Source organism: Tyto alba, unplaced genomic scaffold (assembly GCF_018691265.1).
Source record: "Tyto alba isolate M040663 unplaced genomic scaffold, T.alba_DEE_v4.0 Super-Scaffold_9, whole genome shotgun sequence".
NCBI classification, from domain to species: Eukaryota; Metazoa; Chordata; class Aves; order Strigiformes; family Tytonidae; genus Tyto; species Tyto alba.
This window is the reverse complement of record NW_024881330.1, coordinates 26,059,522-26,087,372: the sequence shown is the minus strand read 5'-3', so window position 1 is coordinate 26,087,372 and position 27,851 is coordinate 26,059,522. Positions and strand designations below refer to the sequence as shown.

Below are 27,851 nucleotides of genomic sequence, written 5' to 3'. Positions count from 1 at the left end.
AGCGGTGTAGCTGCTGCTACCTACCCACCTGCATCTGGCATTCAGCCAGTACAGAATAATGATGACTGCAGAGCTGCTAAAGATTGTGGAAGCCAAATTAAAAAAAAAAAAAAAAAAAAAAAAGCACACACAACTTGTCTCATCCTTATCCCAGTCACAAAGTCTGCACTTGTCTGTGAACTGGGACGTTTGCTGAACCACGGCAGTATTACACACCCCAGCCAGAAGCGCGGCCTCTCTCAGCACAGCCTCCTTTCCGTGTCCGCAGCCGCAGGAACTGAGGAGGGAGAACTGTACTGCCCTGCACACCTGTTCTGCCTTGCTCCTCCCAAGCATTTTGCTCCTCCGGTAAGCCTATGAAGCACTAGACAGTATTTGGACATTGGCATTAGCTGCTTCCAATGTTCTGATACTCCGGTCAGGAAATAAAACTTGAAAATTTATTTTTGTGCAGAGTAGAAAAAGTAAAATTTAATGCTTAAAGTGTTATTTACTCATGTTAGGAATCCAGTTTAACGGAGCAAACCAACTAATTCCGAAGTTTTAAACAGCATTATTTCAAGTTGAATTTACCCAAGACAGGAACCACTTTGCATTGAAAGGGCACAGAAATAAATTCATTTAAAAAAAAACACCAAACAAAACATGATAGACTCTACTTCTATCTACTTTACAGAGCTTCCATACATCAAACAATTTAACTAACCCTTTATTTCCTACTAGTTTGAAAATCACTAGTGTGACATGCCATGTATTTTAAGCTTTCAAGAACCAGTACTGAATATTTACATATTTATTCCATGCTTGACACTTCACTTTTCATTCCAGACTCCCTGACAGAAAACAAATTATTCATATCCCTGCTAGTTTCCAACACAGTAAAGTTTCTAAAAAAATAAAACAACCTTAAACACATGGTCTAAAGGAGCTAGTCAGCTTTAAAAATATTTATGCAGTGCTCCTTAAAAAAATAGCATTAATACCTGCAATGCCTGTGAGAGCTCTACCCATTTAGTCGTTACAATTGCATTATTAGTAAAATTACATTTTCCTGTTATTTTACCATTCAGAAAATTGTTTGGCTTCCAATTCAAATCTTTGTTCATGTTACTTGAAACAAAATTAGAACGCACACCTTTGTGAACCAGTGCTATTCCCTTTAACAGCACCCTGTCAATGAAGAAGTTTACCACTTTCATGTCGATTGACTTTGTGCAAATTAAACACCTCGCAAACAGTGGGACAGTGGCCCAGACTCTCCACACCGAGAAAGTACACCTAGTAGGGGATTTCTGCAGTTCACATGAAAACCTACTTAATTTAGCCACACAGTATAAAGCTAAAAAAAAATATTTCAATTTATAGTATCGTCGTACTTCGGAAACATTTAAAATAGGGTGGTAAAGTTTGAGTCTAGGCAGACAAGCTGTCCCAAGTTAAGATTACACAGAATGAGAACACTACAACTGGGCCTTATTTAAGTAGACAGAGACCCCTTTATAGCACTTTTGTAATGTTAAGAGACCAAAGCATAAGTGAAAATCAAGCTCAGCTAAGTGCGACAGTGGAGCTCATTTGTAAAAATTGTATATGGCCTTTAGGAACAGCTACCGCTCCTCACCCCATCCAAATATGCAAAAGGCTACTGAGAATTGGCTAATTCTCTGAAATCCCATGGAGCCCAAAGGAATGCAAACATGTGAAAAGCTTACTTCAATCACTGAATTTAATACGAAAATAAATTTAGACTTGACTCTAGTGCTAACATTTCTTTATGAATTCCTACTTCTGAAGTTTTTCTTTTCTCAGTCTAATTACAGAAACAAAAACCCAAACTACCTATCCAAAGGGAAGGTTTAGCATTACCATCTGACTGTGTGGTGGTTCAGTTTATACATCTGTCTCTATGCCTCCTCCTCAGCTATATAAGTCAGCAGAGAGGCAGGCAACTAATTAACTCCAGGCTCTCTAAGGGCACTGGTATCTTGCCTTTTAACTTCAAAACATAGTTTACCCAGTGAAATAACTCTTGTAGTCCTAATGCATGAGCTGGAGTTGTAAAGCAAACGTTAACCTTATTCTCCCTGAAGTCAGTGACAGATTTCCTACTAATTTTAAACAGATCTTGTTTAAGTGTCTAATCACATTACCAAAGATGTACAACAAAACCTACAGAAATAACATTTCCATTTGTATTCTTTCACAGATTAATTCATTTCAGTCAATCTTCTATCACCTGCTACTTCAACTGCTGTCAGATGGACCTCATTCATTAATAACTCAGACCAAAAAAAAAAGGACAAATGGCTCTAAACCTGAGAGAAAAAAGTAAAATTGCCTTACACATATATATATTTAACTCTCTTGCAGTAATAAGTCACACGCACAAAACACCTGCACCTTTCTTTTGGCACAATGAATATTTTAGAAGTCCTTCAAGTCTTAACTCAAAGAAGTTCTTTACTGAGTATTGTCTACTGAAGTCCACAAAAAAATTAAAACATTCTTTCAAAAGGAACAAAAAAAATTTACAATTGTACACAAAAAGTCTTGGATTTTATTGAAATAGCAAGTCTTGTATCAAACAAAAACTTTTCTTCAGACAAAAATATTCTCTTGGTGTCCTCCAGATACTAGTAACTCTGAATTGGTCCTTTAGTGCCGCTGTTTTCTTTGCTATCTTCACACAAGTACACAAGGTTGGGCTGTTCCATTAGGTCTCATTTTATCGTGTGAAGGAACGTACATGACGACCTCTTCCACTGCCTCCACTAACAAACTTCCCTCTCGAGCCACCACTGCTACTACTATTAGCACTTGTCCAAGACGGTCCAATTCCTCCTCGGCCTCTGGAAGCACGATCGCGAGGACTCGGTCGGTAGCCTTAAAGCAAAGAAAAGTATACTCAGTTGGAAAAAAAAAAAAAAAAAAAAAAAAAGCCCTAGGCGTAGTAGCTGCTGGGAAAGCATAAGAAACAAAAACAAGATGAGACACAAACAGGGTCTGTTTTCTCCTTTTAATTTTCACTTTTCTTTTAGGCAAGCATTTTTTGCTTTGACTGGCTCTATAATTACCATGTAGGTACGAAGACAACTGAATTGCAAAAATCTGAATGCAAAATTAAGATTCTGCGATCAAGTGTTCAATTCAGCAAGTTTTATGGATTGTTCGTACAAACGCATGTATTTGACAGTCTCAGTGACAACTGTTCATATATGCTTAAAACATTTGCTGAATTTCAAGGTGTCTGCAGCATCCTTGCATGGTTTCATTTGTAAAGCAAAAATGAAATTCAAGGAATTTTCTATAGTTCGATGCCCATATGAATACCATGTACCTGCAGAACTTAATGGTCTCAATGGTGGCAGTGGACCCCTGTTAAAATTGCTTTGACCACCTCTACTGTCATTGTAGGTTCCCCTGGGTGTACTCTGTGCACTCCAACTTGAGCCTCGAGCGCCTTCACGACGACTGTAATTTCCTAGATAGGGAGAGAAAAACCCACATGCTGTTAAGCAAACATCACTTTGGTTTTTTTTTTTTTCATTTCAATCTTCACAATACTCAGAGTGGTGAGCATAGTATTTATATAATTCAAATAAAGTTACTCTGCATCAACATACGCTCAGTATTCTAGCTCAAAGTCTACAAGTTACTGTATTATACAAAGAATCGGGGAAAACGTATTATTCAGATATGAACTCAAGTTTAAAAGAATTCAAGTTATCTAGTGTGTTAAGATACACTCCAATACTTCAAGGTTTTGTGGTAAAGTAAATCCTACTTTACTACACTTTATGTTTTTATATACCTTTACTATACCTTTTTAATATATATTTTTATATACCTTTACTAAATGGAAAAAAAATTGAAATAAAAAAAAATTTTCTCTTTGTACTGTGCAAGGACTTGCCCTAATTATGGAATGGAAGGGAAAGGAATGCAACCTTGTCTCTGTATGAAAGAAACTGAACACTGTAGCGAGAATCTCCAGGTTCACTGAAAATAGCATCCTACTCTTGTCAGGATCTTCCATCCTTTCACTCAAAAGCCTCTTTTGAACTCAGAGATGTATTGTGATGCGCGATTTCAGGAACTACCATGTCACAAATGGTAGAGCGCGCTTTTTATTTTCCTGACTGCATCTCTTAAAGCACTCCAACAGTTGCTAAAAGAAAACAGCTAACTCCTTTTGTCAAAGAGAGGGAAAGAGAAGCAACCAGGAACTCGCAGCCTTGTTTCAATTCCACAGCACTCCAGACAAGTTACTTAGCACTAGAAAACGTTATTTCAACAACACTGCTTCAGAACCTTCTCGGGATGTTAATCAGGGATGATTCACTGCCGGTAAATGGGGTCAGTATTACTGAAGCACTTTTAGCATTCGTTTACTCCAACTGTAATACAGGAAACAACATACCTTTTGAAGCAGGTGGTGTAAAGAACCTGTTCTGACTGTGAAAAGCTCCTCGTCCTCCACGATTCCCTGAGAACCCACCACGTGAAGAAATCTTCTGTGACACTTTTGGTGGCCTTTTAGCTGGTGGTATTCCATCCGGAGCAACGACTTCTTTGCTCTCTGCAGCAACAAAATCATCCACGTGCATGGAAGGTGGCCTGCTCGTATTCTGTTTCCTCTGACGGAAGATATCATGTGGTCGAATTCCTTGTCCAAATCCTCCCCTGCCTCTTCCTCTTGGTGGTGGCACAACATGAGCTCTCTTCGCAGGCTCTATGTACTCAGATTTTCCACTGTCATGACAAACCATGATTTGTTTAGTTAATGTAAAAATGTGTTCATACTGAAGGCCAGGCATTCTCCATATTGGAGATGCAATTTGAAAGGTATTTGACATTTTGAGAATATACAAATCAGTGCTGAACACACTAACTGTTCACTCATTAAACTCATCTTACCTTGAAGTTATGAAGGTCTCATGCTTGTGCTTGCCGAGTTTGAACCCTTTCGTGGTTTTTGTGCGGCCAGGAGATGATGGTTCTGACAAAAATGACCTCTCCAATTCAGCTTGCAAGTCAAAGTCACTGCAGCCCTTCTCTGACAGGTCAATTAAATCAACTTTTACCTGCAATGATGGAATTTAGTTTTATCACAACAATCATTACTAGCACCTCTGAAGAAGAAAACATGCTGCACCAGGATGGATGAGATTCAGCTAGAGTCCTTCTACTAGAGCAAAAAAGCTCCATCCTCTACCATTAAGGCAGTAGTGTAGCTCAAAACAAAAGGCAGCAGTAACAAAAAAGCAGCAGAGCTGCAGCAAAATTTTCTTGATGGTTCCGAATCTCAAAGTCAAGGGCATAAATTTCAAGTATGAACACCTGTCTTGCCACTAAATGACCTACAGTGAGGCACTCTTGTTCCAGCTACAGTCCTATAAATTTATAAATGCTGCTTTTATACAGGAACCAACCGTTTTGGTTTTGCTTAAGAAATTAAAACACAAGTATCTTTGCATGTAAATTTAAAAAGAGTAAAACTAGAAAAGATTGAAAGCAATGAGGTCAACAGAAACTGATTGTTGCTCACATAAGACACTGCCAATTGCTTAATTCTAAAAAAAGAATGTTACTGTGTATTTTTCAAGATTACACTTAAAAGTTTAATTATAAAAATCAAGTTTCAAATATTGTGAAAAGTTTTTGTGCAAGGAGTTTCATTTACTACTGCCATTTTTTCTATTTTTATCACATCAGAGCAAAGATTTAAAAAAAAAAAAAAGTGTAGCTATCAGGCTCTTTGGATATTACCACAGTGACAGAAGACAAGCAAGAAAAATAAAATAATTCACATTCTTTGTCCACATTTAACACATACTGCTGAAAAGCCCCAGCAGCAGCGCAAAAGCAGATTAGGACTGACACAACAAACGCCTGTCTGAAGGAGATGACTTCTGCATAAGAGCACTGCAAAAAGTGCCAATTTCGTGGCTGCTTCTGCATGAACCTGAAGCCATTTGATAACCTTTAACAAATGCCAACCCCTGTATCTGGGTCAATTTACAAGGGTGAGCTCAGGGAAACAACCGCTGGGCCGTACGAATTTCTGATGCTACTAGCTCAGGTTAACCCTCATTTTTAAATCCACTTCAGTTATGTTAATGAAGCCTTTTACCATATCCAGGTCGGTGTCTATTTCTTCAGCCTGAAAGGGTGAGAACCACATGGACTTCAGCTGGTCATCCATCACATCTGCCAGCACATATGTAGTCCTGCAACAACACAATGCCAAACACCTATTTGGTTACAAACTACAACCAACTGCAAGCATGCACAGCATTACAGAACCTGGGGTGAATGTTGCTGCTTTACCCTTGATACTTGCATGAAATTAAATACACTGGGATTAGGAGGTAGTAGTGACAACAGGGCTGTTTAGATCCTGTTTGGAATATATTCACGCATAAATCATTGTATTTTCTGAAGTAAATCACAGGTAGTATGCTCACATGCTTAGTCGTTTTACCTGTTGTTAAACAAGTTCTGAAGAGAGTCTGGTGCAGAAAGAATAGGCTCTACATCTTGGTCACTCAGTGGACAAGAATCTCCTGCTGATTCCAACAGCTGCCTCACTCCAACAATGTTGTCCAGTAGGGATTCAAGGCCATCATCTTCCTTAGAACGATCCTAAGTCAACACAGCACAAGTCAGAACTTTCTCCTCTTCTCAGAGAAGGAAATATGCTTTTGAGATTTATCAAGAAAGAGAGGGAAGACACTACACAAAACAGTTTATCCATCCACAAATAGTGAAACTAAGACACCTGAGTACATAAACAACAGCAGAGAGCTCCCCAGTATGCGAAAAAACAAATCACGTCACCACGTGCACATTCTGGGCTTCATTTCCAGTTGATGCAATAACTCCCGTAACATAGTCCCAAAGAAGGCATCACCCCAGGTTTTAGTTAACAAGCCCTTTGCTAGAGTATGCCAATGTCCTAAGTGTCTGCTTTTTCTCCTTCAGCACAGTTGTGGCTTTTAATCTTTTCCCACAGATTTAGGCGGCCAGGGAAGGGACAGGAGGGCATACAGCACTGGAAAGGCGTGTGTGCCCAAGAGGCTGGGGAGCAGTTGGTTTATGGACTCTTCTAAATTAGCCACCTACTGCACAGCTGCCATCAGTTAGGCAGGATTAGATTTGAATATCAGAGTTAAGTTTGCAGTTACAATCACAGAAATGTGGGATGCACTGAATTCTGCATGTCCTCTAGTCCAATCCCATCCTGCTTGAAGCAGGGCTATCAAAGCCGGATCAGGTCAGCCAGAACTTTTATCCAGCCATGTCTAAAAAAAGCTCCAGTGACAGAGCGCCCACAGACGCTCTGAGCAACCTGTTGCAGTGCTGCACTTCTCTCTCTCTCAGTGATTTCCCCCTGACAACGTCAACCTGAACCTCTAAAGCCACAATTTGGAGCCACTGCCCCTTGTTTTATCATCTGGAATCACCAAAAGGCATTTGATTCCACCACCTTTGTTACTACAGCCCAAACAGCTGTAAGTAGCTCAGAGAGCTCCTTAGCCTTCTTCACCAGGCTAAACAAGCCCAGCTTCCTCCTCCTCTCTCTTACAGCCCACGTGCTCTAGGTCCCTGACCACCTTGGTAGAACCATCTTTAGTTTCTCTAGATTTCTACAACTGGCAAGAGGGCAAAGCCGGCCAAAGGTGAATGCAGCACTCCATGCAAGAGCTCACCAGCACCCCATGGGGTGAGACAGTAGGGTCCCTTGATTTGCTGACCATGCTCCTTCCAGGATAGCTCAGAACACAGGCTGCCTCATTTGTAGCGACCAGGCACTGTTGGCCCATGTTCAACCTAACATCCACCATAATCACCTGGCCCTTTTCAGCCCAGTCTGCATCAAGGCATGAGGTTTTCCTGCTCTCACTGCAGAACTCTGCATTTTTCCTAATGAACCACACAAGCTTTCTCTAAATCAATCCTACAAGGTTTATTGAGGTCCCTCTGGATTGAGGCTTTGCTGTTTGTCACATTAGTCACTCGCCCAGCTTACCGTCATCCACAAATTTGCTGAAGATATATCCAAGGTTCAGGTCTCTGATGAAAACATCCAATGTTATCAGCCCCAATATTGACTCCCGGGTATTGCACTTGTTACTGGTCACCAGTAACATCAAGCCACTGCTAAGCAGCAGTTCCTGTTGATTTTTCACATTAACAATCTGCTTCACCACTCTCCAATGCTCTCCGTTGTATGCATTCTCTGCCTTTCATCACACAGTTAACTGCTTATGCTCTTACAGTGTGCAAATACTCTCAGCACAAGGGGGATCCCAACCCCACCAGAAACTTCTTAGCACTGTTACCACAATACAAAGTCAGAATCCACCCTGCATCAAAATAGGTGATTTTGGACATCAGAATTAAAACACTGGCAACAGCTATTACCAATTCCTCAAGGTATGCCACAGAACTGCACACCCTTCTCATCAAGGGGAGACAGTCTACATTGTTTTAAAAAATACATTCAGATACAAGACTACAAAAATCAACTTGATAATTTAACTTCTTTTACCATAACATGTTTCTCCAGATCAAGCAGCAGGTTTTCTGGGGTTTCTTCTTTGTTCTGCAGTAGATGTTTTAACTCTGCAGTAGATAGACCCAGCGTTCTGCCTGGATGAGATCCATCTGCTTCCATAAGGCTTCCGTCATCTCCACAACATCCCTGAAATATTTGACAAGTAGGAAATATGTAAAAATAAATACTCATTATACTTCTAGACTGCAAACCCCTTAGAATTCAAACGTACATTAGAGCAAATCTAGTAAAACAAGAGTAATCTCTTGATTTAAAAACATATTATGCAAAATATTTTAACGAAGTACACTTCAATAGGCAAGTTTAGATGCTGCATCAGGATGAATGCAATCCTTTCCTATATAAGCTGTTTGTATCACAGAATTAACAAATATTTTAGATTCCTTTCTGTAATACATATCAACACAGGAACTCTAACAGGACACCATGAATCTTATCCAAAAACTGGACACAACAGCATGCTATTCGCTTAGGAAATCAATGTCGTTCTTCCTACTGAAAAACTCTTATTTACTAAACATATATTCTGCCCAGCTTTCACAGATTTAATTAAAAACTAAAGATGGCACTAACTACTGATTGAAAAGCCTTACACAGCAATCTGCACAGTCAGCTGCTTTCTGAAATAATTGTTCCTGAACGTGTCTCTCTGTAGATTTCAGAGAAATGCAGCTGAGTTTAAGTATTCAATACATATTCACTTACCAGTGTATCAGAGTTTAGAATCTGTCGCATAAAATCCAAAAAAGAAGAGGCCAGTTCACCTGTGTCTTTACTAAAGCTAGTTATTACTCGCTTTAATACAGTGTACAGAGCACTGCTGTGTTTTCTTAGAGAGCTGTTTTCATAACAAAAGAGAGAAAATATTTTATTAGTGTATACAATATGGCCATTCCACTCACTTGTTATAACAACACAACATATATACAAAATAAATTCTACAATTACTAAGTTGCATTTTGATTAGGAAGCTGGAGCTTCACTGTTTTCTCTGTGTTAAACTGTTGTTCTCAGCAGCGCTGTCTGCAGGTATTTCAGACTGCACATCTACAGCTATATGTACTACAGCAATACGTTTAAAACCTGCAAGAAATTACATTTTCATCTTTAGCAGAAAAGGGATAGGAGTACAGAAACATTTGCTTGCACAAAGGCCTTATGTATAAAGCTAGATCATGCTTGCTATTACAGTTTCATTGCATCCCATAATACCTAACTGCAGATACAAATCAGAAAGCTAATTAACACAAAAACAGCAAGGCTGTGCACAGAAGCTGACAGCTAGAGATACAGGATCCTAGAAACAGCAGCATCTTTAACCTGCTAATTTTTCATTTGCAGGTTATGTAGCTTCTTGCAGTCGGAACAGCACAGTTCTGTGGCACTGCTCAGAAGAGTGTTTTGAACAACCTTTTATTGGCAAGGCTCCAGGTACTACCTTTTTCTTTTTAAAAACCTCACAACTTCCTTGCCTCTCTGCACCTTACCTTCAGTGGACAAAAACAGATCTAAATACAGGGCAAGGAGTTAAGTGTCAAAACAACACAATACTGCCCATTGCACGTACATATTCTGTTCAAAAGACTGTTGAATCAACAAAAGTAGTTAAAAAAAAAATTCCTAGTTTCAGAAGCCTGAGTTGGCTGGAGGTCAAACACCCCGGGGAAGTGCAAACTGAATCCCCCCAAAACAGAGGGAATGACATTGGGCTCTCCAATGTCCCAGATGAGTTCTGAGTGACTCAAAAGGAAGGACACGAGCAATTACTCTAATCCTCCAGCCTTGGAGTGGGGAAATGGAGTGTGAAAGCCTTTTCTCAGTGCTTTGTTTCTCGAAAGAAAGTGCTCCTGTGTGCATACTGCAGAAATGGTTCAAAGGTAAAATCTCAAGTGAAGGAAGACCAAAATACTGAGTAAAACACTGAAGCCCCAAAGAGAAATGAAAGTTCAGGTGTCTTGTCCTCAACATTTCCTACTAGATGAGTGGGAAATTATTTCACATTGCAGAAGTTTTTAAATAATTTTAAATCGTCAGTGATATCTTAAAATATCATACCTCTTTAAGTGATAGAAGCCATAGTCATGCTCTGTAAGGAACATCATTGTTCGGATACACGTCAGCAAGCAACTGTAACTGCTCTCAGAATTAGTTAATGTTTCCATCAGACAGTCACAAATTAAGGGCATCAGCTCTTTGCTTGGTAAGGAGTTGGAAAGCTGCTCTGATTCAGACACAGAGCCTTCTGATGAACTTGGTAAAATGAGTGCAATATCCTGTAAAAAAAATATTATTATTATACACAGAGTAAAAACATGCATTCTGTATACCAGCAATAAGTGTAAACCATACATTAAGTCAGAAGCACTAGGTTCTTTCACTACCCCTTTAATGTCTTATTCCTGTATTTCCTGATCAGTAAAATACTAATCCAGTGTATCCTTTTTAATTTGGTACTTTTAAGGGTTACAAACCATTATTAATTTTTAAAAATATAAAACCTTCAAATGGTGAAATGTGATAGCAGAGCCACATCTAAAAGCCAAACAGTCATTCTATAATACAGATATAGTTTCTTGTCTAGGTAGTCAAACTGTCCCTTAATCTCAAAACATTCATCAAAATACAAGGAGCAGTTGAGGTCCCTTGGCTTGTTCAGCTTGGAGAGGAGAAGGCTGAGGGGTGACCTCATCACAGCCTACAACTTCTTCACAGGGGGCAGCGGAGGGGGAGACGCTGATCTCCTCGCTCTGGTGACCAACAACAGGGCAGGAGAAAATGGCACGAAGCTGTGCTAGGGGAAGTTCAGGTTGGACATTATTAGGTAAAGGTTCTTCACCGAGAGGGTGGTTGGTCACTGGAACAGGCTCCCCAGGGAAGTGGTCACGGCACCAAGCTTGTCAGAGCTGAGGGAGCACTTGGGTGATGCTCTTAGTCATATAGTTTAGTTTTAGGTAGTTCTGCAAGGAGCAGGGACTTGGACTCGATGATTCTTATGGGTCCCTTCCAACCTGAGATATTCTATGGAAATTAAGAGGCTGCAGACACCACCTAGGAAGTTTAAGATCTACTGCCCCCTCCACATTTTACATAAAGTAGACCAAGATTGACTTTCACAATGGATTTGCACAGGCAAAGAGCTCGTTTATATGCAAATGGCTGATTAATCTCTAACCAACAATGACCAACTGTCTTTTGCGTAAGTGGGTAAGCACTATACCAAATACATACATGCAACTAGCAAGACAAATAATGACATGCAAATCTATGCACTGCACTAATAAGAAACTACTGGGGCTAGTCTATGAATCAGTTTTCAGAAAACATTTCTTACCTCGTTCTAGTAATTTACGTTTGGGGTTTTTTTTGTAATGGTGGAGTTTTATGGTAGCAGCATACAACATATATTTGGAATACATTTTTAAGATGTTTCAGTTAGACAACTAAGAGATACATATTTATTCAACCAGGCAAGAGGCAAACAGTGACAACTCAATTTTTTCCAGCGGCCCACAGGGAGAAATGACATCCCGCTCTCAGCTGAGAGGACAGTCAATCTTTGTGCCAGTCAGTTTGTAGTCTCTAATGAGCTATCAGAATAGTGCATATAATGCAAAAAGAAGTATCGTAAAATTAAAGGATTTACACTCAAGAGCAACAACACAGCACGTCTGCCAAAGCAGCCAACCATACATGTTTTTTCTTTGTGGGTTTTAACACTGTTGATTTTTTTTTTTTTCTTTTGGAAAAAAGCAGGCACCTAGGAAATAACCTCCTTTCATTCGTCTCCTACAATTATCAACACATATTATGCATTAAATATAGAAAATACCTGATCACAGAGGGACTGCAAAAGGGAAGTTACATATTCAGCGCACTGTTGATGAGTGACATTGTCCCCAGCCGATCGCATTAAAGCCAAGAGCTCATGGAAAACCTCTGCATACTTTTCATCGCCTTTAATAGTTCCATTGATAAGATGCAAAATAGCCAATTTACAAGCTTTATGCGAAGCCAGGGCATCCAGTAAAGCAAGCAATCGAGTGGTCTGTCCAGTGTACTGTTTCTCTCTATCTTCTGAGTTGCTGAAAGGATATCAATGCACTTTGAAAAAGCTCTTTTAAAGTGATCTAAAAAACTATAAAAACAACCATTACAGGAGTCTCAGTTCTGCATTTTTAAAAAAAACACACCTAGTTCACATACTTAGTTTCATTTACTTTTTGAACATTGCTCAACTTTCACTAAATGACTTCTGGTTGCCTCATAAATGAACTAATCGACTAGAGGTTTAACATACTACAGAGGTTTAACATACTACAGGGCCTTTAATTCTATATGGATAAATAGGTTTTTATACAAACAGTATCTAATTCCATGTGGATAATTATACTTTTAAATAAACAGTACTCGTTGTTTCAAAACCCTCTGAATTTGAGCATACAATTTCCTCCAGCTTACAGATGTCTGCACATTTTCCTGTTAGTATGTAAATTCCAGTACACCAAACTTTACAGGCCTACTTTTCTTATTTATATCAGATAGGTCCTTTAGAAGCACTTCACAGATGAGATAACGCTTTGTAGGGACAGACTGAAGAAAGCTTTCCTAAAATACTTACCATAAAAATACAATGTGAAACTGTCTACATCAAAACTTTTAAGTATGAGATGGTTCCTTGGCAACATTAAGCATCATCAGGACATGGTATATAGCACTGGACTGAGAATTCATTCCGTTCGTAATGGATAAATAGTATTTCTGAAAGTATTTTTCTACGGCTAAATCTACTGCACAGAACCAAGGTGAATTTAACAGTTCATTAAAGAAATCTTTGCAATAGAAAACAAAGATACCTTTGTAGGTCTTCTACAATCAGATCCAATACAGTCCTCATGATAAGAAGAGCAGTAGGTGAAGCCAAGTCACACAACTGAACACAAATACGTCTCAACATATGCTGAATAGGCTGGCAAGATGAACCGGAGAAGGATCGAACTATCTCTTGTATCAGTTTGGCCTGAACATGAAGGTGCATACTCCACAGCTTCCTGGTGTTGAGTGCCACTGAAATATCATGTGGTTCGATTACCTGCAGGAACAGAAGGACAGGAGGTTTTCCCTTTCAACTTTTGTCAAAACCTGAATTCTATCACAAGGTATAAAGAGAGATAAAGTACTCATCGAAAACATGGAATGCCATTTTCATTATTGTCACTGAATGACAGGGCGCAATTTCAGCAAATTAGGTACTCCTTCGGGAGCATCAGTTGTCACACCCCTTTTATGACTACTTACTAGAGATCACAAATTCAAGATTCATGCAAAAAGAAAGGAGAACCTTAATATATGAAGAGTTTAGTGTTCGGGGTTCAATTCAAAGGCTTCATAACCAATCGTTTAAGTAATAGAATGGCAGTCTAGATAATTTCACAAGGCACAAACAAACAACATATAACTGCTAATTTTAAAAGATGCTGCAAATTGTAACAATTTTTTTTCTAATAAAAAAAAAAACATGTATCTTCAAAGAATCTATATGAACACAAATGCTTTACAGAAACTTTAATTCATCCTTTCACATATCTGTTTTTTCCACAACTACAGAAGTGGTCTAAGTGTTATATATAATTAAAATTTTTTAAAAACTAAATTATACCTGAGTTGTCTGCATGGGCAGTGGAAGAGGCAACAATTCTGAAAGCAGTATAAGTCCAGAGAAAAAGCCTTCAGGAATTCTCAAAATTGAAGAGAGAACTTCCTTCAGCATTAAAGACCAAGTATTGTTCGCCAAAGTTTCTTCAGAAATGGTAAGTTTTTCATTAACACCTTGAGTAAAAGTCAGTAATATATCAACAATATCATTCTGAATTTTTTGTTCATCGCTATCTAAGCGGCCTGAGAGAGGAATAGAACACAGGAGCATGTGTAAAGAAACAAGTGCTGATGGAACACGCATGTCTTTGAATTCAAAAGATCCACCCCTCAGGAGTTCTGTTAGCATTGTTTTAAGGAGAGTAAGTGTACAGCGGGCCATAGAAATAGTAGTAACTCTGTGAAGTGTGGTGCCCATGTTGACATGGAGTCGCCAAGGCTGAATAAGTATGCTGTTCAGCTTCTGTAATACCCGGATGAAGGTGTCCATTCCCTCAGAAGAAAAGAGCTGAATAACTGCAAGGTTCCATTTAAGGTCTTTCTGTTGGCCTGTACAGAAAAGAAATAACATGTCTGTATGTATAATTTCTCCTAGGCACTCACAGTTACACTTTAGACATGTTTAAGTAGAAGACTCAGAAAATTAATTTTTCTATGTTAAGCAGTATAAATATATCAACTGTACCTTGTACCAGAGGTGGTGGACAGGCAACATGACAAAGAACACGGAGTGCAGTAGGAAGGCCAACTCCATCTGCAGTCATCAAACTGTCAATATTCTTTTAGGTGGGGAAAGAAAAAAACAAAACAACCCATATTACAAGGAAGGACTTTAAAACAAGTGTATCACTAGCTTAGTATTCAAATTCTGTATTTAGTTACAGTAAGTATTACACAAAATAGAAGTTAAATTATTCCACCTTTTGGAAAGCGGTCACAAATACACCACAAGCAAAAAAAAGGAAGATCAATTGTCTGCATTGTGGTTTTATGGCGAGCTAAAAGATTTAAACAATTGGATCTTTGCATCTTGTAGTTACCGTAGATTTTGTTTCGGTATATATAAGTGAGTACAAGAACTGGCCTAGGTCATAAGCTTTAATAAAAACTTCTATTATGGATAACAGTATATATTTTTAAATATTATGTTAGTACATACCTAATAAAATATCAAACTACAAAAGGTCTAAGCTTATAGAGCACAAATAAAAGATAACATCTATCTGTATTTTACTAACCTGTTTGATATATTCAATGAGATTTGGAATACAGTTTATTTCAAATCTAAGATTTTTCAACGGTTCAAGCCACTTGCTGAGCTCTGGGAGGGAAAAAAAAAAAAAAAGAGTTAATCAAGTAACTTGTCAGCATTTATGAACATAAAACTTTTTTCAATAAAAATGTACTTAATTTACACAACAGGTACTAGGGCCCAATGTGAAATCTGAAAGGCACACATTGCAGCTGTAGCCAGCTGAAAAGCATCAGCAAAAACAAGACTTTAGAACAGGCAATACACCTCATGTACACAGGCAAAACTTGGTTCAATTCAATCCAAACACTCAATTTTCAGATTATCTGTATTTGTAATCGAACATATTTTATAAAAGACACTAAGGGTCCCACTGTCAGCTAAAGAAAGAGCCATTAAGAGCAAGGACAAAATGTACATAACAAGTTATTACAAACTGATTACAAAACTCCTATTAAAAGCCCAAATGGAGCCAATCTCTGCACCAATAACACATACTCACTCTGGAAGTCCTTACAGATTAAGTCTCTCTTAGTCTAGAACAACCTGAAAGTCCTAATTTCCTGGGAGAAGAGATTTAAAGTTTTAAAACCCATTGTTTCTGAAAACATTTAAAATAATGTGAAGGTTCAAAGGTTGTCTGGATATGAATTGACAGCTATTCTCAGACTGATTTCATGACTTGGTTTAACAAATTAGCCCCATTTTTCATGAAACCATCTGATGATCAGGTGAGGAGCAAAGAAGTAAGAGCATGGCAGAGGAGAGAATTAAACTAAAACTTCCAAGAATTCTGATTTCCTTCAGTGCATTTAAGTTCTGGAAGAAATCACTGGTATGTCTACATGAGTCAGTTAAGCAGTGCAGAGAACAACTCTGGACGTTAGTTTCAACGTTCAGATGTCAGAATAGTCCCCAGCAAAATTTTTCAAATTAACCTGGGCATGATCTGTGAGTCAACATAAGCCAGGGAACACACGAAGACACAGTCTGGATGTCAAAAGATTAGTAATAGAGTAACATAGACTATTCTGTGCCAGTTGGCCTTGGTGCTAGAAAACAGTCCCAGGATTTTTTATTAGTATATAAAGACTCTATAAGGCTACATCACTAAAGGGAACAACAAAAATAAGAGCCAGCTCATTGACAAGTTGATGCATTTTTACTAAAATTTGCTCTCCTACTTTTAATACAGAAGCAATTTCAAACTTGCTGCACTTATCCAAAATTCATAGTAGCTAATATTACTTGAAAAGTAATGTAACTATAAAGAATTTCCTATTTGCCTTTCATTAAAAGAAAAAAAATTACAGATTTTCTCAGTGACTCAACTAATCAGATGTGGCTGGAAAAGAAATTTCACTACATACATTATCCAAACCAGATGACAGTGAAGCATCAATCACCCACAAATAAAACGTTTCTTCTATATACTCAAGCAATTCAGTTGATAATGCCACATACTGTACCTTGCAATTTGGTGTTATTTTCATCTGCTTTACAAAGCTTCAGCAAAGGCGCTGAGTGCTGTTCCAGCATCTGGACATCACTGGAAGACTGAACCACCAGCAAAACAAGGATGCAGGCATAATTATAAGCAACTGACTTCTTTGACTTTGAATCTCTGAAACAGTAAAGATTTTCTTTAGACCTCAGCTAATACAACTGAATATCTGTTAGATTTTCATTCTTTGATGCCTAAAAATCTCCCTACAGAATTTTTATCTTCACCAAGGATTGCCCCATATAATTACCAACCCAAAAAGAAAAAAAAAAAAACACAATTTTCTCCTACACTTTTTGAAAAGTGAAAGCTTTCTTTCACATCAACTTTGTATTTATTGCAGCATCCACAAAAGATGGGAGCGAGTATAGCAACCCACAAATCTTTTTCCGTAATTCTGTCTGTTTCACAAATGTTTTAAAAGTACTGCTACATAAAGTAGTAAAACTGCCTGCCCGGAGAAAATGACATTAACACTTTTAAGAACTTAAAGAACTGAGACATCCCCACACCAGAGAATTGTGCACTGTCCAGTTTCCCCAGTCAAATTTTTTTCTTGTTTTACAGACCAATTTTTTGCTTGAAGGAAAACTGCCTACTGACCGATTTATTTTTTCATATAGCTAAAAGTCTGACCTATATTACAACACCTCTGCTGATGACCTACACAGATTCTGGGTATTAAGTACCTGATTGCAAATGAGAGGCCAGATTTTATTATTACATTCTTCTACTTAAAAGTTGTTTTGTTTTTAAATAAAAACATCATGATCTAAAAGAACAAATTATTTTAGATTTACTGAATTATTTATAAAAAATAGATACTTTTAAAATGAAAAAACCTAAAGGTTATAAATAAATGCATAAATTACCCTAAAGCTTCTTTGGAATAGTACTCCATTAAAGTAATAAGACTTTGGAGATTTTTCTCCAGACTGAATACATGAGCCACAGCAGATCTTCCCACAGGGTTAAAAGTAATCAAGTAAAGGTTGTGAAGTGTTCCCAGCAGATCTGAATGGTCAGTCTCCTCACTGGCTGTACACCGCTGAAAGTGGCAGAATAATTCTGAAATGCACTGCAGTGTCTGTGTTGAATGCAGGAGCCACAGGGCAAAAGTATCCTCATTGGCACCATCTGATTGGAGGCCTTCCTCTTGATCCGGATCAGAAAACTGACAGAGTGCTCTAATCAACAAGTTTGTTGCTTCATACTCGGAAATAAAGAAAAGAAGACCTTTTTGTGACTGCGCCAGGAAACGTAATATATCCCGTATAGCTTGAAGCACACCTGGATGTGCGCCTGTTACTGGAATAGACAGCAGCAAAGTAATGCATTCCAAGAAATGGTGACTATGGAGATACCTGAAAAAAAAAGCAAACAAAAAAATCAATAGTATCAATAGTATTACAATCATCTGTCAACACTGCATAATAACATTATATGAAATTACACATCTCCTAGCCTCAGTATTTATTGCTCTGTGGACTATGAGAAATAACAACTGTAAATTATAACTATAAGAGACTATGAAAAATAATAACTACAATATAGTATAAAATTTTAATCTTACAAAACATAATTGCTGTAACTTTTACAAGAAATAAATCCTTAGATATAAGGGCCTGATCTCAAAAAAAAAAAAAAAAACACAAAAAAAAAAACCCCACACACCTCACCAAAACCATCTTTGAACTGAATGACAGCAGATTTAGATTAAATATCAGGAAGAAATTCTTTCCCGTGAAGGTGGTGAAGCACTAGAACAAGTTACCCAGAGAAGTTGTGGCTGTCCCCTCCCTGGAAGGGTTCAAGGCCAGGCTGGACGGGGCTTTGAGCAACCTGGGCTGGTGGAAGGTGTCCCTGGCCGGGGCAGCGGGGTTGGAAACAGATGATCTTTAAGGTCCCTTCCAACACAAACCATTCTATGGTTCCCTCATTATGTAGAAATAAAATAACACTTTATACTTAATTAAATTTGTTGTATCTAAATAATCATCAAGGCTGCATCAAATGTTCTAAATCCTTACAGTATATGTAAGAGGTGATTTGAAGATTCTTTGCACAGATACTTAGATTCAGCCATGACTTACGCTGCTACTATCAAAGAAACCCATTAGCATTTAGAGAAATATCTTCTAGACAGGGAAATAACCCATGGGAGCCTTTAAATGGCTGAAGGCAGGCAGGCCTACCCTCCTCTCCCTGTTCTGTGAAACAGCGAGCTACGCTGACACAACTGCACAACTTCTGACCAGGGCTGGCTTGTATCTTGCCAGCTCAGCGGCATTTCAGACTTTTTATCCATGTGCAGAGGTATGTTCCAAGACAAAGGGAATACACTCTAAATCCGTAACAATATTCAAATATGCACTTGTACAGCACCTAGCACAACTGGCCAGAATGTGTGAATGCAACTGAAGTGCTAGCACAGTAACAAAAATAACGAGAGGTTAACTTCTTGTTATATGCATGCTAGGTTGATTGAAAGCCAACAGAACAACAGGTACATTAAATATCAAACTCTCTCAGACTTTATAAGCACAATCCAGATCCCTCCAATAATGTACAAAGTGCAACATCTAGGAAGGCGCTAGTCTGCAAGGTCATCTTTAAAAAGTATCTCTATCAAGCTGGAGGAAATACACTCTAGAAAGTGAACTTGCAACTGCCATACCTAAACAGGACAGGGTAAGGATCATCCCTTTCTGGAGGGCCTGTAATACGTGCCATGGTTGGGAAAGATTTCACAGGTGGCTGAATCATTGTATGAGGAGCAGTTTCCATCAAATGGAAGATTTCTTCAAGAAGACTGACAAGTTTTTCCATTTCTCCTTCACTTATATTAGAAGATTCCAAAAGATGATCCATGTCCATAGGAGCCTCCACATCATTCTCATATTCTTGGTTGGTTCTTTCAAGTCCTGCCAAGTCCTGGTCCTGTTCTGCCTCCGTGTGATTAGGAAGAGAAGGAGTGTTCTCTGCTAACTGATCAACTACCTTTTTAATATCTGACAGAATCTCATAGAAGTGACATTTCTGGAGAATTGCAGAGCCAGCAGTAACTACTCTCACAGTCTGATCTAACAGTATGAGTTCTAGGAGTTTCTGATAACCACTTTTTTCATGTACATCTCCACCACCCCTCAGAAACATTTCCATTCCCTCAGTCATACTAATAACACTATCCAGAGCTTTAAAAGCATTAAGTTTAAGGGAGGACGATACATGATCTGCAAACAACAGTTCAAATAACACATTAATAACTCCTGCCTGCAAGAGTGCTGTTATTCCTTGAGTCCCGCATTCTCCTAATGATGACACCAATTTTGTCCCAGCTTTGAGTTGTCGGACATTCAAAGCAATGGGCTGTTTGAGAGCTACCTGAAGGTTTAAAGCTTGCAAGGTCCAGTCTACTAGTTGAGTAATATAGTCTTGCTTTGTTTCTTTTACCTGCAGGTAACTCAAACCTTTTACTATTAAACTCGGAACTTCTTCTAATGCAGTGACCCACTTTGCACCCCTTTCCTCTTGATATAATCCCAACAGTTCAGTTAATTTAACCGAGGCTTCCACTGCCCCTGAATTTTCTTTTTCCGGGTCTTGGTCCTTTACTTTACCAACTTCATTCTCAAATACAGTCTTGTAAGGGCAGCTGAAGTATAAAAGAGGTCCAAGTTCCCTTTCAAAAGGTTCATATGTCACAGGAGGCACAGATGCCAGATCCTCAGGAGTATATTCAATATCAAAGCTTGGATACTTAAATGTTTCACGTTCCAGATCAGCAATTCCATCTTCATCACTTGAAATCTGCTCATATCCATCATCTCCTAAAAAGAAAAAGATTCAGTTATGAAATAAAATCAATTATGGATAAACTAGTTCATAACTGCCCAGATCCTGCTCAAAATAAAAAAGTAGTAATTTAATACAAATGTTACTGGTTAAAGAACAATCATACACTTACATACAGAAAGCTTTCTCTCTCCAAATATAAGCGAAAGCTCCAGTTGACAGGTTTTTTATGTAATAACGGAGACATTTAGTTGAAAGTTGAACTAGGGTACAAGAAGGTACTACAAGAATATTGTCCAATTTTCTTCCTATGATTACATCTACCATAAAACCTCTAGCCTGAAATTTTTCAGGCATGGGTGGGAACTTTAAGTAATACAAGATGATGACTGTTGACTTTACTACATAAACAACTTCATTTGTTAATTCAGAAATAATTTCTTTCACCACTTTCCTACATTTTTAAACAAATCAGATAAGATCAAATGTTCATTCCGACCTATAAAAGCAGTATCTATTTTCCTCTATTTATAGAAAGTAACGGGAAAGTTTACTACAAAGGAATAAATGTTCCACAGCAAAATACTGTTCTCAAGAGATGCCAGAACCATAAACAGGACAGGCAATGGTACAGTGACCAAGGGAAAATGCTCCAGTTCTCTTCGCACCTAGCCACCATAATGGCAATGCCACCCAAATTTCATAAACCTGATGTTTGTCCTTAACATTTTACAATTTCATTTACCTTCACCTTCTTCCTCCTCTTCACCCTCCTCTTCATCTTCATCTTCTTCCTCCTCTTCCTCTTCCTCATCAGCTATACTCTCTACTGTATGTCCATCATCATCATCCTCATCCTCCTCCTCCTCAACATCCACATCGTCTTCATCTTCTCCTTCCTCTGGTTGATCTTCCTCCACTTCTCCATCATCAGAATACTGGCTTTCTTGATGAATGGATGTTCGATCAGGAGAAATGGGCTCAAAGTAATCCTCCCTATGGTCCACATCATCTTCTTTTTCCCCAACCACTAAAAATACACACAAAGTTTAAGAAAATTAGAGTACTTCTCTGAAATCCAATGCTCAATAATATGTTTTAGAATTTTGCATTACACATAGTGTAATGTTTTTTCCTGAAGAAAATCTTCAGGCGATTTGACTGAATACAAGCAACAACCACTTAGTTCAGTAAAACTATAAACAAACACGTAAAGCATTCTTGGCACTTGTAACCTATATGGAGACCAAAGAACTCAGCAGACGCTGTAGAGTGATGGAGGAGAAAGGCAATGAATACCAGAGCCAACAGAATGTTTATATAAAATACAAGCAGCATGTTCAGGCAGTGTATTGGTCAACAACTGATATTCTCAAAACTACTAACTTTTAAGTTGATAAAATTTAACACAGACAACCCATTTTCTTTCAGATCCCTTTCCTAAAACTGAATCTGTCCAGCAGGAGTAACAGCAGACAGGCAACCGGCAGGAACAGAGAATTCTGCCTCCAGTAAGTGGTGATGTGCAGCAGATAAAATACAGTCTGTTCTCATTCTACCTGACACTGGCATAGGTTCATCCTCATCATCATCAGGAGGAGGGGGGCCTGGAGGTGTCCTTGGTCCCCTAGGTTGTGGTCTTGGAGGGCTGCCGTTGAACTGATCTTCTTTCTCTCCATCAACTATATTTATTGTGAAAATAAAAACTTGCATTTAATGGAATCACAGGAATAGAAGCAGGAAATTTTACTTTTTCAGTGCTACTTTTGACCAGAGAACACCTTATTTCCCAGCTGTTATTTAATCTGTATTCTGCATCTGCAGTCTATGAGGCAGTTTTCTGAAGTCACTTTTGAAATAAACAAGAACTACATAAGCAAGCAAGCTTATTAACACTACTGATGTTTTTTTAATATAATACTGGATTAAAATTAACATGGGTAATTGCCATTTCTGGCTTTGACACTACCAATATTATAATTCTACCAATAATATCTGAGTTACTTAAAACAAAAGTTTACAATCTAATCAACTGTTTTTTATAGTTTACAACTGTTTTTTACTACACAGAGTACTGAATTTTTCAGCCCAATAGCTGCACCTTGAACAAGACAATTCTAATTCTGATTCTAAAAACAAAACTAAAGCAGGAACTTGATCATGGATTCTATTCATGGCCATTCTAATATCAATGCAAAGCAAACACTCTTCTGTAATGTACTTTACATACAGGTCACAAAAGTAAAGTTAATTGTGACTGTGAAATTTTGTTATGATTTCAATACTATTCTATTTTTTTTTTATTTCAATCATCTAAATTTTAGCAAGTTCACACAAATTGAACTGCATTTTGACCATCATAAGTAATTAGCAACAGGTCAAGTAACCCACACAAAAAAAGCATTAGACCATTCAATATAAATCTAAAAGAAAATACAAGACTAAAGGACAAAGACATAAAGCTGGAAAAATAAACACACTGAAATCTAAAATGTGAAAGAATTTGTTTTTCTTTTCAGATAGAATACTATAATGTTGATTAAAAAACAAATAAACAAACCAACCTATGTCTTCTCACAAGGCTTACCATGTTTCGGGTTTCTTTTCAAACCGGGCTGTTGCTGGGGAGGTGGTGGTGGAGGTGGGGGTGGAGGAGGTGATTCTCTCTCATGACTTATTACCCTGTCAACTGAGCCATATATTGCCAACGTCAGACAGTTGTACCATCCTCTCAGAACCAATCCATCCGTGTTGACCTGGTTTATTTAAAAAGAAAAAGTAGTTAAAAACAACATAAGACAACTTAGGAAAAGTTATTTTATTTTAATATCACTGTATCAGTATCTGCATAAAAGCAAGAACGGAGAACCAAACATTAAAATATCTCTTTACTCCACATTTTGAAACTGAGAAGACTCTAAATATATCAATCATTACAAAAAATAAGCCAGCTTTCTCTAAAAGCACTCAATTCCTTGCAATATATTGCCTAATCTACTAGAGCCTATTAGTGAAAAAAAAAAAAAAAAAAACATTACCGTGCATCACACAAACACTGACTTGATTGAAATAAACCCAAACAGAACTGAAAATTATGTGTTTAGCTGTGGCCACAATGTTCTGATTCATCTTTGCTCATAAGTAGTAGATAGCTCTGTTGGTAACCTCTACAGGAACTGTCAAACAATCAAATGTTCTACAACTCATTCCATTATAGATGTAGGCTCTAAAGTAGTGAGTATCTGAACTACAGGCAGGTTTTAGAATAACATCTTAAACAATAAATGCTTTACACAGAGCTAACGCACCACATGCAACCATATTTATACCTAAATGGCAGACACGTAGAAAAGAAAAGGAGGTTTAAAAATCACATTGCATTACCTTTGCATTGGGTCTGAAAATAATTGAAGTGTTTTCATCATATTCAAGGCTGTTAAATAAAATATACAAAGTTATTTTTCCACTAACATAAAGCACATTTACAGAAATTAAACACGGCAATTCTAAACACATAAACCAATAATAAAACACTGAACAAACACATGCTCTTAAAAACAAGAGTGTAAAATCACTTATTTCTAGAAAATACTTTTCATTAATGTATATGGGTTCTGTAAGTTTAAAAATAACACAGTCTTATCTTCTTTTAAGCATGAACCTCTGTCCTCCCACACAGAATGGAGGAAAAGGGGAAGAAAACAAACTGAACACGAAAATCATGGGAGATGCAGATTTTCAATTGTGCACTTTCTACACTAAAAACTTGTCAGGAAGGAAAAGCAGATAATGAAGTCACACATGAATCTTCAATGTACTTACCTCCCCAGCCTATCAAAAACAGGGGCACTTGGCTTGCTGACATTGTTGAAAAACAAGTCCAGTTGAAATGTATGTGGGGATGTCTCTCTGGAAACAGAACAAAAGTAAAAATTAAACCCTCTGAGCTCCTTATCAGTATACATGTAGGACTAACAAAGGGAACAAAAAAAAAAAAAAACAAACCTTTAAATTCTACTGTTTAAATGACTCCCCAAAATAATAGTAAGTTCAGCAGACATACAAATGCCTTTTACTTTTTTATACAGGAGGTTCCTTTGAGATAGACAAGCTCAAAAAAAAAATAACAGGAACGTGTTCCTGAATCAGACACTTAGTATATCTTTCACTTACCCATAAGCCCTATTGTCAGGCAAACTTGTGTGAGCTCTCACTCCGGGAGGAATGACACGTACTTCATTTATGTAAACCACGCATGGAAAACGAACTACATCTATATTGGTACTCTGCTACAAAAAAAAAAAAAAGTCTAAGAAATGTAAAATGGAAAGAACATAATGTGCTCAATATTCTTTATTAACCAAATTGAAGTTGCAATCCTAATAACTGCAAAACTCAATTATGTAAAATGTTAAACACTATTAAAGATTTTTTTCTTCTGGCATTTTCATATATTTAACAGTTTTTCATAGAAAGTGTTACTAGTTTATTTACAAGAATCTTTTAAACAGCAACCACTTTTTCTCTAATAAAGTATGTTGGCAGGAGCAAAAACTGGATCTTTAAGAAAAACTGAGCATATAGTTCCCTTTTAATAAAACGTATCAAACTTATAACTAAAGAATGTGTGTTTTAACTTTAAACACTAGCAAATGTTATATTAGAAATAATAATACTATAGATGTTTTGCTAAATGTGTACAAAAATTGTGTACAATGCTTACTTCTCCAATTTTGCAACATCTGAAAAACACTTGCAAATAGCATTTCTGTTTACAGCACAGAAATAACAAGAAACATATAAAGAAATTTTATGCTTCAAGACTCCTATAAGATGTTTGAGGAGACTAGAAAGTAATCGAAGTCACAGTGACTTCCCATGTAGCAGCTACCAAATTAATGCTGAAAGTCTCTCACTAAATTCAGTATATTAGGTCTTATTATATTTATACATCATCTTTATCATGTATATATATACTCTATGTTGTGAGTGTGTATCAACTATATGTCCAACTGTAAGCATATAAAGACTTTCTTAAAAATCACTGTCCTCACTAAATATTTCCAATTAGCAGGCTGCTAGGAAAAAAAAAAAAAAAAGAAAAAAAAAGATCTAAGTATCTACCAACATAACTCAAAAATAAAAAACAAATTGATCTGCAGTCAAAAGTTATATAAATTTCAGCGCAATCAGAAAGCAAATGAAACGTCAAAATTACCAGCATAAGGCAATAAAGTTCCAAGATTTTTAGAAAGCTAATCGACAAATAAATAGTCACAAGTAAAGCTTTAAAAAGAATATTTATGCATGTGCTCTTGGGCACATATTACTGTCATTTAATAAGAAATCTATGCACACACCCTTTAGCACTCAAATACAACATCTCGCCCTCAGCGCTGACGTGTTACAAGCGGGATGGCAGAACAAAAGGAGCCCCACTGTGACAGGGAGCACGGCTTTGTTAACGGCCATGGGGGGACTGTAGCCTGTGAGGAGCGAGGGCTGTGGGAGACTGAGATTTCTGGAAGAAAGGCTGCTGCTGAGGCAGCCGTGTATCCAGCAGCACTGCCCGATGACAGACAAATCCCTTTTTAAGTGTTCTGGGATTATGCCCTGACAGCCATGCATCAACATCAGCAGGGTGGCAAGTGAATTCAATCCACTTTCCCTCCAAAACATTAAATGAAATAACTACATCAGAACTGCTCAACACATGTTAAACTGAATAGCTAAGCCAAATAAATAATTTTATTAGAAAACTCAGCAATACTTTTCAAGAACTGCAAGTTCCAATGCAAGACTCATGATCCATTTTGCTGAAGAATAAGCGTAACATAAAAAAGGCTTTTCTGTAACACATAAAATACATTTTGGGTTTTTTCTTTAATAAAAATTCAACATTGTTCAGGTTTGGAAAATGTCACTGGCAAAAATAAATGTGCCAGAAAACATTATACACAATTAACACCATTCCATACGATAACACACTGTCCAGGGAGGCGGGACAGGAGTGGCTGGTGCTTCCTACCCAGGGGAACAGCAGTAGCTAGCATGTCTTGTCCAGTATTTCCTGCCCAATACTGTTCTAAATAGAAGAATTAAAAATACATTTGGGTCTCCCTGATCCTGGCAGCTACAAAGGACTCCAGAATCATTTCCCATGTGTTTTTAATTACAGCATCAGCTCAAAACACTTAATTTTTTTTCCCTAATGCCCACCCATAAACATAGTTGAGATATTCTATGATTCTATAACATCTTTCTCATGTTACACTATACTTTTCACTTTCCCCCTCTTGGTTCCCTTCTTCCCCACTGAAAGGCAAAACGGGCTGAGCCCTGCGCAAACCTGCTGCAACACAAGCAGCTTCAAGGATGCTCAAGATCCCAACAGCCTCAAAGGGGAACAGTTGTACAGTCTCCCACTGCTAAAGCAAGCTTGAAATATTAACTTTGTTCATGGTGCATGTAGGCTGCATAAATCTAAAGGAGTATCTCACACACAAACACTCCTCATTAGCTACAGAAAAGCATTAGGTATCACACCGGTGGTCGGGTATGGCCCGCTCCCCGACTTACTCTCTCATGGACTTCAGGAATCAGTTTTATCCTCTTTGTTTCCCGCTAGCCTCTTCTCCCCGTTACCTCGAAACCTTCTCTCCTCTCCCGCCGCCGTACCCGCAAGGCTTCAGGGGCAAAGCGGGGAAGAAGGGGACAATCCACCCCCCTCAGCGGGCAGCTGGCCCGGGGCGGTTCCCTCTCGCCCGGGCCCCCCGCTGAGGCGAGGGCCGGCGCCGCGGCCTACCCGCGCCCCTTAGCCGCCGCGGCCCGGAGGGCGCCAGCAGCATGAGGGAAGAAGGAAGAGAAGCAGAGCGACGACCCCCCAACACCCCCCCCCCGCCGCCGCCGCCGTTACCTCCGCGCTCTGGTGCTTGAACGTGTCTAAAAACAGCAGCTCGGTTGCGGTGTCCACCGCCATCTTTGCTGGGCCGAGGGGAAGGGCTTCCGGGCGGCGGCACGAGCGCTTCCGGAACGCCGCCGCGCCTTGGGGGGAGGGGCTTATATGG

At 38.3% G+C, this 27,851-nt stretch overlaps 1 protein-coding gene across 2 annotated transcripts; it reads right to left on the bottom strand.

The window, feature by feature from the left end:
• Window positions 1-443: 443 nt before the first annotated feature.
• VIRMA (vir like m6A methyltransferase associated) lies at window positions 444-27,790 on the bottom strand. 2 transcript variants are annotated; one of them, XM_042785814.1, is made up of 24 exons: window positions 27,701-27,790; window positions 24,958-25,070; window positions 24,607-24,693; window positions 24,169-24,217; window positions 23,372-23,540; window positions 22,344-22,466; window positions 21,530-21,814; window positions 19,667-20,819; window positions 17,862-18,353; window positions 16,955-17,109; window positions 15,472-15,554; window positions 14,919-15,012; window positions 14,238-14,782; window positions 13,435-13,670; window positions 12,411-12,663; window positions 10,637-10,854; window positions 9,287-9,419; window positions 8,555-8,707; window positions 6,485-6,645; window positions 6,134-6,230; window positions 4,918-5,084; window positions 4,421-4,752; window positions 3,338-3,481; window positions 444-2,883 (listed from the first exon to the last, which is right to left on the bottom strand). In XM_042785814.1, the coding sequence occupies exons 1-24, from the start codon at window positions 27,761-27,763 to the stop codon at window positions 2,726-2,728; spliced, it is 5,463 nt and encodes a 1,820-aa protein (XP_042641748.1). In that variant the 5' UTR covers window positions 27,764-27,790; the 3' UTR covers window positions 444-2,725. The 2 variants fall into 2 exon arrangements, with proteins under 2 accessions (XP_042641748.1, XP_042641747.1); XM_042785813.1 differs by having other exon boundaries at window positions 24,958-25,073; window positions 27,701-27,785.
• Between the last annotated feature and the right edge of the window lie 61 nt (window positions 27,791-27,851).